Source organism: Rhineura floridana, chromosome 2 (assembly GCF_030035675.1).
Source record: "Rhineura floridana isolate rRhiFlo1 chromosome 2, rRhiFlo1.hap2, whole genome shotgun sequence".
Lineage (NCBI taxonomy): Eukaryota > Metazoa > Chordata > Lepidosauria > Squamata > Rhineuridae > Rhineura > Rhineura floridana.
Window position 1 is genome coordinate 116,469,389 of NC_084481.1, and position 12,786 is coordinate 116,482,174.

General features: G+C 41.3%; 1 protein-coding gene and 1 non-coding gene across 2 annotated transcripts; both read left to right on the forward strand.

The window, feature by feature from the left end:
* Positions 1 to 622: 622 nt before the first annotated feature.
* Positions 623 to 8,211, forward strand: RPS13 (ribosomal protein S13). Its single transcript, XM_061610257.1, has 6 exons — positions 623 to 723; positions 2,328 to 2,376; positions 3,923 to 4,001; positions 4,877 to 5,046; positions 5,260 to 5,360; positions 8,027 to 8,211. Exons 1-6 carry the CDS (start codon positions 701 to 703, stop codon positions 8,058 to 8,060), a joined length of 456 nt encoding a protein of 151 aa, XP_061466241.1. The 5' UTR covers positions 623 to 700; the 3' UTR covers positions 8,061 to 8,211.
* Positions 7,856 to 7,947, forward strand: LOC133378636 (small nucleolar RNA SNORD14). Its single transcript, XR_009761073.1, has one exon. It is a non-coding gene; the product is annotated as a small nucleolar RNA SNORD14 (small nucleolar RNA).
* Positions 8,212 to 12,786: the final 4,575 nt, after the last annotated feature.

Consider the following 12,786-nt stretch of genomic DNA (forward strand, 5'->3'; position numbering starts at 1 on the left):
CCAAAAACGGCCACCTATGTCATCTTTATTGGGGAAATACGATGTTCAGAGACCGGTACTCCACCACACACACAAGTTATCGAAATACCAACAGTATTTAAATGGAGTGGGGAAGCTATGACCCTCCAGAAACTCCCATCATTCCCACCTAGCAGGACCAATGGTCACTGATGATCGAAGTTGTAGTTCAACAACACTTGGAGGTCGTTTCCCCTAACCCTGGTCTAAATCATTAATGGCTGTTAACCATAACGGTATCCCTCCGTTTAGAGGGTGCAATGCGAACGCCGGAGGTGTCTGGTATTTAAAAGAATAAGACTGACCCCTTGGTTTGACCCAAGAAAGCTCTTTATGTTCACTAACGTTTAAAAACAGTGGCACAGCAAGACATACGAGTACAAAACACATTACCGGTTGCAGTGGAGCCGGATCTAGTTAAATTACCGTTTCCGTCGCCCACACCCTCTCACTGACTACAGATTCCTCATTCACTTGCGTACAAATAGCAGAGCAACGGGCTTCCTGCCGCTCTAGCTGCAGAGATCTCTATGCTTCTAGAAAAGCAAAATGAAGGACTCCAACAAAACAGGAAGCCCGAGAACGACGGCGGGTGACAGCATGCGCGTTGACGTCACTTCCGATTGAGGAAAGGTTTGATCTGTGCGGCAGCCTCGCTTAGCTCTTTCTTTTAGCCGCCATCATGGGCCGTATGCACGCTCCAGGGTGAGTAGTCTGCGGACGGGGAAGAAGGCCTGGAAATCGAGGGGCGTGTAGGAAGAGGGTGATATCTGGTGATTCTAGTGCCGTGGTGCGTGTTGGGAACCGGTTTATGGGTTCGAGACCCATGTTGCGTGGTCCTTTCTTAGAGGCCGCGAGGAGGGAGGGAGGAACTAACTAGAAGAGCCTTTATTCTTGGGTCTTCCTGGCCGGTCTCGTTCTCACTAATTGCCTAACGATTAGCGTAGGGTAGGATACTGGGGGACAAAATGCAGCTCACTGTGAACGAAGCCCTAGGGTTCTCGACCGACCATCTCTTGGAAAGGCCTCTGGAATCGCCCTGTTGGGTCCTCAAGTTGGCGGGGAGGAGAGAATAATCAAGCCTGTGTTAGGTCCAAACCCAACACGCAAGTCGCCCTGTCAACCCCAACTCGCTTATTACACCCAGGAAGAGTGCGGAGTTGAGTGCAAATGAACCCACTATCAGAGATCAAGTAACAGGAGACAAAAACCTTTGCAGAGGGGACCCAATACTTACAAGCCGAAGCAGGCCAGCATGGGAACCTCGTTTATTGGTGTTTTAGGGTTTATATAGGCTTACCCCGAAGTTTACAATATCGGGTTTACGTCATAAAATACAAAAGAAACAATTGCTAACTGTCATAGCTTTGGGGCATATGTAAGGAGGTAAAGGGGTACAGGGGGAAGGACAAAGTGGAAACATCAAGACTATCTCTTAGACTCTATGTCTGCATATTTCACATGTCCTTGAGATAAGCACTATGCAGGAGCAGACAAAGGCAACTATTGAGGGGAGGCCCAGCTGCAACCGGGCACCCCCTAAACTGGAGACAGACATGATATTACTTTGCTTACATATCAAAGGAGTATTACAAGTCAAGGTTTGTGGGACATTGGAACAGCGTTTGACATTCCTATGCAAGGCACATCAGTAACAATAAGCAAGGCCATAAGCATAAATGTGATACAGAAATGCATAGTAGGGAAGTTTCCAGCTTAAACCGGCTTTTATTATGCGAGCCACTGGAATGTAGGTAAGGGTCAGGTCACCAGGAAATAAACCGACATTTTATATCAAAAGTCAAATAAAGGCCACTTTGGTTCTATTTCCCGTGAAGCCCAAGCTGGTTTAGGTAGGACAAGTGAATTATAGTTTTACAAGCACTGGGGTTTTCAATTTATCCCTAACACCTGGATGGAGAGCTAGTTGCGGCCTCAAACCTGGTGAAGAAGTGAGAATGAAATCGCCGCGGTGGTGGCTTTCCCTTGTTTAATGTTCTCTCACTTAGGATAATCTTCATGTTTTCTGCTTGTTTTCATAAAACCAGAAAGCTGTGTGGCTGTTGTAGCCCAAGAGATGTTAAAAATCTGTTTTTTGCCCTGGTGGTAAATAATTATGTTTTTAGATTGTATTTGCCTTTGCACTGGTGTAACTACACTAATATGGTTTTAGCTGCTGTTAGGGAAGCAAGAGAGCAGGAATGGCCATGATAGCTAGTTGTTAACTCTACCAAGTTGATGTTTGTCATGCTTTTGGAAATGCATGTTTTAAAAACTGCACTCATTTTCTTTGGTTTCTTTTTCTGCAGGAAGGGTCTATCCCAGTCAGCCTTGCCCTATAGGCGAAGTGTGCCTACAGTAAGTAATATTTTTAGCTGTTTATGGCCCTGTTTTGGCTGAAGAAGCATGAGAGTGACTTAACAGTACACAGTCAAGTAATCAACTGTACTGCCTTTGCAGCAAACTATATTAATAGGCAGTGCATAGATTAAGTGTGATATTGTCTTGCATATGACAGTGTCTTATTTATAAAAGCTTATAGTGCAGTGAGCCACTCTCTAGGGTGCTATAATAGTTTTGTTTAACAATGCTTTTGCACTCAGGTCTTTCCTGTGGGCTTCCCATAGGTATCTGGTTGACCTCTGTTAGAACAGGATTCTGGACTAGATGGGCCATAAGTCTGATATAGCAGCCTCTTACATTCATATTGGTAAAGAAATTAAGTTTTGCTCTTATGTATTGTAATTAATAATAAAGCACGTTGAGATCTGTGGCTGTAACTATATATAGTAGGGAGCAAGTGTCACTGGAACTCCTTGGTATTAATTTCTGAGTCAGCCCTCTTAGAACTTAATGACAAATGTCTTAAATATACCTGGCATTTGAAATACCAGGCATCTTAAAATGCGCCTATATGACACTAATCATGAAATGAGTATGAAGCACTTGACATTTGTCTTTTAAAATAAAATTCTGGTGATTTAGTAGCACCTTTGCACACCAGAGTGTTCTCCAACACTAAAGAGTGTTACACACCCCAAAACTATAGAACCTTCCTGTGGATATCTGGATCACAAGCACAATAGGTACTGTACATGTGAACTTCTCAATGAGATAGTGTTACTGAAAAATGTTTCTTCCCAGAGTCTGGCAAACACTCAGGTCACAACTTTATCTCCCAGGTTCTTACTTCATGCATATTCAGATATGGCATATTCTATACAGTTTAGTTTGCTTGGCAACTTGAACAACTTTCTGATATTGAAGAGTTTCACTAAAGTTGCTTTATGGCAATGTTGTCTGCTGTATGTTTTTTAATAGTGGCTTGAAATGTTTATTTAAAAGTATTTCTAAACTTGTTAACATTTCAAAAATCTCTAACTAGTGTACACTATATACAATATAAAAACTATATATTAAAACAAAAATACAACCTAAGGCCAATAAAATAAAACAGTGTAACAACTGCTATGTGATTATAAGGCATCCTGCTGCTATTTTCTTATTCCTAGTGAAACTAAATGCTAGAAGGATGTGCCTAAAGACTTGGCCTGGGGAACTGTTTAGCTGCATCCTAGATACTTGCATTTTTGTTTAACTGTACTGATGCTATGGTTTGAAATATCAAATATTTTCATGTATGGTATGGTCAATGTAATCTCAATCTACAATGGGGGAAGGACCATAGCTAAGTGGCAGAAGATCTCCCAAGTAGGAATGGGAGAGAATCATGTCAGAAACCCTGGACTGCCGCTACCAGTCAGTGTGGACAGTACTCAGCTAGGTGGACCCAATGGTCCAGTTTGGTATAAGACAGCTTCCTGTGTTCAGTCTGATGCTGGATCTTGTGTGTACTACTATCAAAAATATGTTTTAACTAATCTGGCTCATAATTGAATTATAGTGGCTCAAACTTACTTCTGATGATGTCAAAGAGCAGATCTACAAGCTGGCGAAGAAGGGCCTAACTCCCTCACAAATTGGTATGTCAAATGTTTGGCAGTTATTCATTGGGGTAATTTATTTGATGAATTAGATCTGTTGGCTGGATAGAACTTGCACAGGTCTAGTTGTGTTGTTTGAAGGTTAGTATTTGAGTGCTTAGATGTATTGATGTAGCTGCGATTCTGTCCAGAGATAAGCTTGTAAATCTTTATAATACAGGGTTTCCCAATCTGTGGTCCGTAGACCACCAGTGATCTGCGAGCTTCATTCAGGTTGTCTGTATCATATCTGGGTTTGTAGTTGAAGATGGGAGATGGCACATCCATCTCATTGATGTGAGTTGGACTTGATGGCCTTATAGGCCTCTTCCAACTCTACTATTCTATGATTCTATGAATATTCATATTTACTTTTAATTGTGTTTTGTTGATTCTTTTTTATATTGTATTTTATTGTGTCACAATTTGAATTCTATGGTACAAAGGCAGAAAAATCATCAAATGGTCCACCAAGACCCTCAGCAATTTTCAAGTGGTTCATGGGGGGAAAGGTTTGGGAACCACATCAGATTGGAGCCTTAAATGTTAGTGTGTGTTAGTTTGTTAATGACTAACTCAGTTGCAAACAATAAAATATGTATTGCTTTATTAAAATTCCAAGATGATGTATAAACTCAACCTGATAACGGCTATACTTCACACAGACACACACACACACACACACACTTGTATTTTTGAGTGTGCTTAACACTGTTTTGCTCAGATGGCTCCTTGTGATAATTGTTGGCTACCGTTTTCAATTTCCACCAGAATGGCACTCCTTTGTGTTGACGAATCTTTCCTTGACTGTCCAGGTGAGTGTTTCTAGTCATAGCTGAGTTGTCTAAATGTGTGTAATTTCTTCTCTGTTTCAGGTGTGATCCTCAGGGATTCCCATGGTGTTGCCCAGGTTCGTTTTGTGACAGGCAACAAAATTCTAAGGATTCTTAAATCCAAGGGACTTGCCCCTGATCTTCCTGAAGACCTTTACCACTTAATCAAGAAGGCTGTGGCTGTCCGTAAGCATCTTGAGAGGAACCGGAAGGTGAATAGCTGGTTATGTCCATTCTGAGGGTTATAAAATGGGATCTGCAATTTATCTTAGATGATACTCCCTAAGAATTCTTTATTAAGGAGTAGATGTCTCTAGGCTAGGGAAATTCCTGTAGATAAGCTGTCTTTGAGCAGGCCCTTCCCCCTTTCTAGTTACTTTCTTTTTTTAAAAAGTATATGTATAAATGTGTTTTTCTCTTTGAAGGATAAAGATGCCAAATTCCGCCTCATTTTGATTGAGAGCAGAATCCATAGGCTGGCTCGTTACTACAAGACCAAGAGAGTACTCCCACCTAATTGGAAGTAGTATGTATCATTTGCTCTTGATCCTGTTATGGAGAGTTTATTTTATTTATTTATTTATTTATTTGATTTATATCCCACCCTTCCTCCCAGCAGTTTTTTTATTAAAAAACAAAAAGTAGGCAGCAGTTTTCAGTTACCCGCCTTTACAATATCCTGTAGCATTCATGCAAGGACAGCTTATGTCAGCATGTCCTAGACCTAAATTCCCTGCTACACATCTGATTTGGCAATAGGCTACCTATAACACTTTCCAGCTCTCTTCTATTTTAAAGGACAGTGAAGTCATTAAATACATATGTGGCATGTGTCTGTTAAAGAGTCAACTCTTTCCAGCCCAAACAATTGCTGCTGGCTTAAACTTTACAGATGCTCTAAAGTACCTTTATATTAGAAGAAATTGTTATAGATACAGTGCCTTGCAAAAGTAATCAGACCCTTGACCAATGCTCTCATATTTCTGAATTAAAAATGGTACAGTGTAATTTTGTTCTGTATGATATTTTATTGTGAAACACTGAAACTCAACATCAATTATTGTAAGGTGACATTGGTTTTATGTTGGGAAATGTTTGTAAGAAACATAAACTGAAACACGTTGCTTGCGTAAGTATTCAACCCTGTGCTGTGGAAGCTCCCAGTTTACACAGTTGAAAGAAATTGCCCTATCAAGGACACAATTACCTTACCATTGGCTTCCACCTGTGCACCATTAAAGTTGCTGTCACATTGTCAGGATAAAAACCCCACTGTTGAAGGATCACTGGTAAGGCTGTGGATCTGAAGAAAAATGAAGACCAAAGAGCATTCTACAGAAGTGAGAGATAATGTAATAGAAATGCATAGATTAGGAAAAGGGTACAAAATAATATCCAAGTGTTTGGATATCTCAGTGAGTATAGTTGGATCAATTATTAGGAATTAATATCAGTTAAGTGGAAGCTGCATCGCACCACCCAGGCACTACCATGAAAACGCAATCCCTCAAAACTCAGTATTCAAACAAGGAGACTTGTGAGAGAAGCCACAGAGAGGCCAACAATCGCTTTGAAGAAGCTATAGAGTTCAGTGGTTGGGAGTGGAGTAATGGTGCACCATTCAACCATATCAAGCTATGCATAACACTGGTCTGTATGGGAGGGTGGCAAGAAAGAAGCCGTTACTCAAAAAGTACCCTCTGAAAGCACATCTGGAGTTTGCCAGAAAGCATGAGAGTGCCCCAGCTGCGATGTGGGAAAAGGTTTTGTGGTCAGATGAGACCAAGATAGAGCTTTTTCGCCAAACCTCAAAGTGCTATGTGTGGCGCAAACCTAACACTGCCCATTCCTCAAGACACACCATCCCTAAGTATGGTGGTGGCAGTATCATGCTGTGGGGATACTTCTCATCAGCAGGGACTGGGCATCTTGTTAAAACTGAAGGAAGAATGGATAGAGCAAAATACAGGGAAATACTGCAAGAGAACCTGCTTCAGTCCACTCAAAAACTGAAGCTTGGGAGGAAATTCACTTTTCAGCAGGACAGTGATCCCATGCACAAGGCCAAAGCAACAAACAAACAAAGCAAGAACAAAAAGGTGAATGTCCTACAGTGGCCCAGTCAAAGTCCTGATCTCCATCCCATTGAGAATCTGTGGTGCTCTTTGAAAATTGCAGTCCACAACTGACGTCCAACCAATGTGAATGCCCTGAGCGAATCTGCCAAGCAGAATGGGCCAGAATCTCTCTGACACTGTGTGCAAAGCTGGTACAAACCTACCCCAAAAGACTTAAAGCTGTTATTGCAGCAAAAGGTGGCTCTGCCAAATATTAATGTGTGTGGGTTGAATACTTATGCAAGCAACATGTTTCAGTTTTTTATGTTTCCTACAAACATTTCCCAACTTAAAACCAATGTCACTTTACAATAATTGATGTTGAGTTTCAGTGTTTCACAATAAAATATCATACAGAATAAAATTACAATGTACCATTTTTAATTCAGAAATATGAGAGCATTGGTCAGGGGTCTAATTAGTTTTTCAAGGCAGTGTATGTGTTAATCCTGTTAACACCACAAATGGGTCTGTCTATGTGGAATGGAGGAAGTGGAAACTGTAGGTCACGTTTTATTGTATTGTACCTTTTATAGGGATCTCCTCCACTTTTATTACCCAAACTTTACAAAGCACCCCAGAGTTACCTAGTGAGCTTTACTTAACGCACTAATTGGTAGTCAGGAGTCCGCCGGTTACAATAAGAGTGGCTAGTTTCTGTGCTGCTGCCGTTGCATGTCGGAAAACAATGATAAATGACCTTATATAGGAAACTTTATACTGATTTTAATTTTGTGCTTTTTACTCATTTATGGTTTTATGTATTTGATATGATCTTATTTACTCATGCTTTTTTATGTACTGATCTTTGATCAAAATAAATTATTCATGCAATCCTGTTAACAAATATGCTAGATTTGTTACAGAGTTCCTTACGCATTCAGTTGCTTTGTTTGCAGGTTGCTCACTGTGATGATTGTGTTCCAAACATTCGCAGTTTCCACCAGAAAGGTTTTTCCTTGGTGTTGGCTAGCCCTTCCTTGGATGTCTGAGTGAGCTGCTGCAATTCACCTAAAATCCAATTCACCTGTTTCACTGCCACATCTTGATGACGTTTCTCTTTTTCTCCCCCTAGCGAATCATCCACAGCATCTGCTTTGGTTGCATAAGAGCTCTTCTATTCGCCAAGGGATCAAATCATTCACAGCTTGTGTCCCTGCAATGCCTGATTCAGAGAAGGATGTCATAGAGATGTCTTGTTTAAAATTGGTGGAATAAGATGTTATCTTGACCATGCCAATAAATACTTGGTTTTTTTCACCAGATTTGTAATGTTCTTCATGTAAAACTGCTTTTTTGCTACAAGTGAATTTTATACAGCTTGTTAACAGTTTAATTGCAATGAAAGCCAGTAGCAGATAGCTTGGAGGCACTTACCTGACTTCCCAGCAGATGAGTTGCTGTTGCTTTTCAGAGGAGCAAGGTGGCAGGGAGGTCAGCGCAGTGCAAGTGCACCAATGGAGCCAAACCAATGCTCCAGATGGTGTGTTTGCACCACACCACCCTCCCAGCTGTACCTCTCTTCCCAGTAAGGAGGTAAGCATCTCCGTACCACTTAATACTGTCTCCTACTGATGTAAGCTTATAATTTGAAGTATGCAAAAGTTGTCAATATATTGAATTCTAAATTGGAGCATTTCCTGTTCAAGAACCAGTGTCTCGTTTGCAAATTGAATATTAATGAAAATTGAATACATGAATGTAAAAACAATCAGGAATTTCGCTTTCTCCTTGCAATTGCCTGCTTCGAAAGGCTGTGTAGTTACATTACACTGAGGAGAATATGAACCACTTCCACTTCCTATTGTACAGAGATTTGTAACTAGTCTAAATAGTGGGTGACGACCACTGTTGTCCGACCAGTTACACAATGGGATGTCCCCTTCCTATTTTCTTCCATTTGCCCCAAATCTCCAGGGGATTGGCGGACCTTCTGGAGCAGATGGGGGAGGGCACTGGGGGCTACAGGGGAAAGGAGAAGTCATATAGTGGAATATGATGGCATGTTGGATATCACCTAGTATGTTGAAGGGACTACCTTTATAAGCTTTAGAGGCTATTTTATCGAGGATTTGAGTAGTTGGGGGGGGAGAGTGAATTCTATGGACTGAAAGATGGAATTCATCTTTCAGTATAGATTCTGTATAGGATTTGTTCAACTTTGAATGAAGTTAGGGTAGAGGCGATGAAGTAGAGCAGTGGCAAATCTGAGGGGTTCCGAATACGTAATTTGTTAAGAATGTAAGAAGAATTTGCTGGATCAAGGCAATGGCCCATCATGTCCAGCATTCTCCTCCAGTTCTCACAATGGCCAGTCAGATACCTGTGGGAAGCCTGCAAGGAGGACATGAGCACAAGAGCACTCTACCCTCCTGCATTTTCCAGCACATCTAGAAGATGCCCAAGTCTTCCCCTTCCATTTCCCCACTTTTTTGTTGTTTCTGCATGTTATGGAAGCATGAACCACTTGCAAGTTCTTTTGTCAAAGTACTGTATGAACATTTGTAGTGTAACAAGGTTCTGCAGTAATATTAAAGTACTCTTGGCTCAGGCAGGTTTATACTGTATCGCTTTGCCAAGAGAACTGGTGATAGTACACTACAGGGAACGTGTTCCTACATTTGGCTGTAGAAGCATAAGCAGAGAGACATGCAATGCAATGCCATAGCAATGCCCTGTGCAAAGGAAGCTGTCCTTGCCCCTGCTGCTGAGCAAGAGGAAAAGCAGCTTGCTAGAAGTCCTAGTTGGTGCTACGCTGCTAATGCTACACTACCAATACTGGAAGCTTGGAATATGTGGCCTTTGTAAGAGTTGCCCTTGGTACAGTTTTCTTCCTGCCACCAAAGTTCTTGAATCTTGGAACTACATTGCATTGGGACGTGGAGTGGGAAGACCCAAGTTAAAAACTCCACTTGGATATGAAAATCACTGGGTAATCTTAGCCAGTCACACTCAGCCTAACCTACCTCAGGATTGGTGGGAGGAAAAATGAGAAGAGGGAATTCATAAGTTACTCTGATCTCCTTGGAGGAAGAATGGGATAAAATGTAATAAAAAACTAGGCCTCCCCATAGACATCTACAGTCCTGTACAGCATAGAATTGGGCTCCAGCTGTGCCAGTGATCTCATTCATTAATCCTTTCCCATCACTCGGGTGTAGACAAGCATTATCTCTTGAAGATAAAGCTTCATTAAATTTAATGTTACTCCTCCTTAAGCTATTTTTACTGCACTCTAGTCATGTTTTGCATTAGGCAGCAAATGATACAAGCTTGTTCTGGACACCTAGTTAAGTGACATGTGAAAGATGCTTTTTAGCCTCTCCTGTTGTCTTGTTCTGCAGTGTCGGGGGGGGGTTGTATGGTGCTGCAGATGCATGCAACATTAAACAAATGTTCCTAAAGAAAACAGGATCCCAGATCAGACAGACAGGACCTGGGTGCTTCCAAAGTGAGCAAACATTTGAGTTCTCCTTAAGTCATCATCAGACTGGATGTGAAGGAGAGTGGAGGCAGGGGAAGGAAAGCTGGTATGGTGGTGTTAAAGCCATAAAATCTGCTTTAGTCTCCCTATCATTTGGAGTGTTTTCTGGGGATGGACAAAACACTTTGTATGCACAGGAAGTGGAAGCTGACATGGATTTGGAATTAATCTTTCTCCATGGGTCAACATAGCATAACCTAATACACTAATCCAGTCCTTGGGCAGGGATTTGATTTTTCCTCTGAAGCTTTCTGTTGGCAGCTTTATGAGGTATACTGGTGGAGTCTGAGCAGCAGAGGCACAGTGCTAGTGGACAGGGATTACTTTGTAGATTTGGACTCTACAGTGTTTCAGACTCTAGGGCTGCAGTGTTGAGTAGAGAAGAATTAATGGGGAGTAGATTGCTCAGCAGTAAAAGCAGATTAAGCAATTGCAGAATAGCATCTAAATTTTTCTCAACTTTATACTGCTCTGGATGTTAACAGAAAGGTTTGATCTTGCTACTCTAATACAAAGGCAGTGGTTAGAGCAGAGTGAGGAATCTCCAGCCCACATGCCAAATTTGGCCTGCCGGGCCACTTCCCCTAAACAATACCCACCTGCCTTCATATGTGATGGCAGCTAGAGATACAGCTCAATCCTGCAGCTGGAAAGCAGGCTTGAACCCCCATCATCCTCATGGGCTACCTTGAAAGGTGGGCAGGGTCAGCTGCTTCTCAATCAAATGACATATCAGATTATTGGCAGGTGGTCAAAATGTCAAAAACATTCACTATCCCTGGATTAGAGTGAGGGCTGTGGAGTCGGTATGCCAAACCTTTGACTCCGACTCTATTTTTCTACTGTCCGACTTCAACTCCTTCATAAATGGCAAATGTATATTAACTAGTAATAACAAATTTACTGTAGTAAAATGGAAGCACAAGGCATTTCATCACCACCATGTGAATCATCAGGCTAGATTGATAGAATATAAAATATATTTGATTAAAATTTCTGAACAAGAAAACTTTCCTAAATTCCTATGAAAGTTTTTATTTTGAAGTCGAAGTCGGTACATTTCTACCGACTCCAACTCCACCCAAAATTGCTTCCGACTCCACAACTCCAATGCCACAGCCCTGATCAGAGTGTCATGCTAGGACTGGGGAGACTATACTCAGCCATGAAGCTCACTGGGTGACGTTAGGACAGTGACTCAGCCTAACCTAATAGGCTTGTCAGAAGGAAAAAATGGGAGAGAGGACCATGAACACACCTTGAGCTTCATGAACAAAAGGCAGCATAAACAGGATGGTCTAATAAGCTATCCCCAAAGTGATCTGCTAACGAATTCAACATGCCATGTTTTATCTTTAATAGTGCTACCTTTCAGTAACTGCTAATAACATTCTTCCTGCTGGGAGGAAGGGTGGTATATAAATTTAATAAATAATTAATGTGGATCATGTGACTGGCTGAATATAGACATTAATGTTTGTGACCCTGGGATACTTGCAAAATAATATGAAAATAACCATTCTATGCATAACATCAATAAACCATGCACAATAAGATATTGTGAACATAATTCCATATGCCTATCTTGCTGTCTGCTTCTCTGTTCATGTAGGTCTTAGTTACAATATGTCTCAAGTGCTTAAAAATGTACAGTATAAAATCTGCCTACAGACTTATAATTAGACACGTAGAAAGGCTAAGGAAACATAATGGAGGAAGTGAAAATCTCGGTGAATTAGAGACTGCTTGGGAAAATGTATGTCTTGAGGCACTTCTTCAAGAGTGGGAAGGGTTGACTCCAGTATCTAGAGGCAATGTGTTCAACTATGTGGTGCCATTAAGGTATATGCCACTGAACATTTGGGAGCAAAGCTCCATCAAGAAGACTATCAACAGCAATGCTTGTACAGCATGATCCCATGCATGGACTTGATCCCGAGTAGCTGTGCAGAGGATTGCATAGGTTTTCCCGTTAGGGAAGCTCATTGTGAAGGAATGTTAAACATTGTGTGCATTGTTAATATGTGGACAGAGATGCACAAAATGCTTTATTAACAGTTACGAATAACATTTGTGCCAGTGCTATTTTAGGAACATGGGAAGCTGCTTTCGACCAGCTCTGACCACTGGCCCATTTACCTCTGTTTTAACTACACAGAGGGGTGCTGGCTCTCCAGCCTTTCAAACAAGTCTTGTCTCAGTATGTGTAGATACAAGGTATTCAATCTGGGCCCTTTTGCATGCAAGACATACTTTATCACTGACCTACAGCCCTTCTTGCACTCCTAAAAGATCCTCTCCTACTGACAGTTATTCATGTTGCATCTGCTATGGCAAATCAGGGTTTTAGG

Coding starts and splice junctions, on each gene's coding strand:
- RPS13 (XM_061610257.1), top strand. CDS start 701: ATGGGCCGTATGCACGCTCCAGG. Junction 4,002..4,876: donor CCTAACTCCCTCACAAATTG/GTATGTCAAATG, acceptor TCTCTGTTTCAG/GTGTGATCCTCAGGGATTCC. Junction 5,361..8,026: donor CTCCCACCTAATTGGAAGTA/GTATGTATCATT, acceptor TTCTCCCCCTAG/CGAATCATCCACAGCATCTG.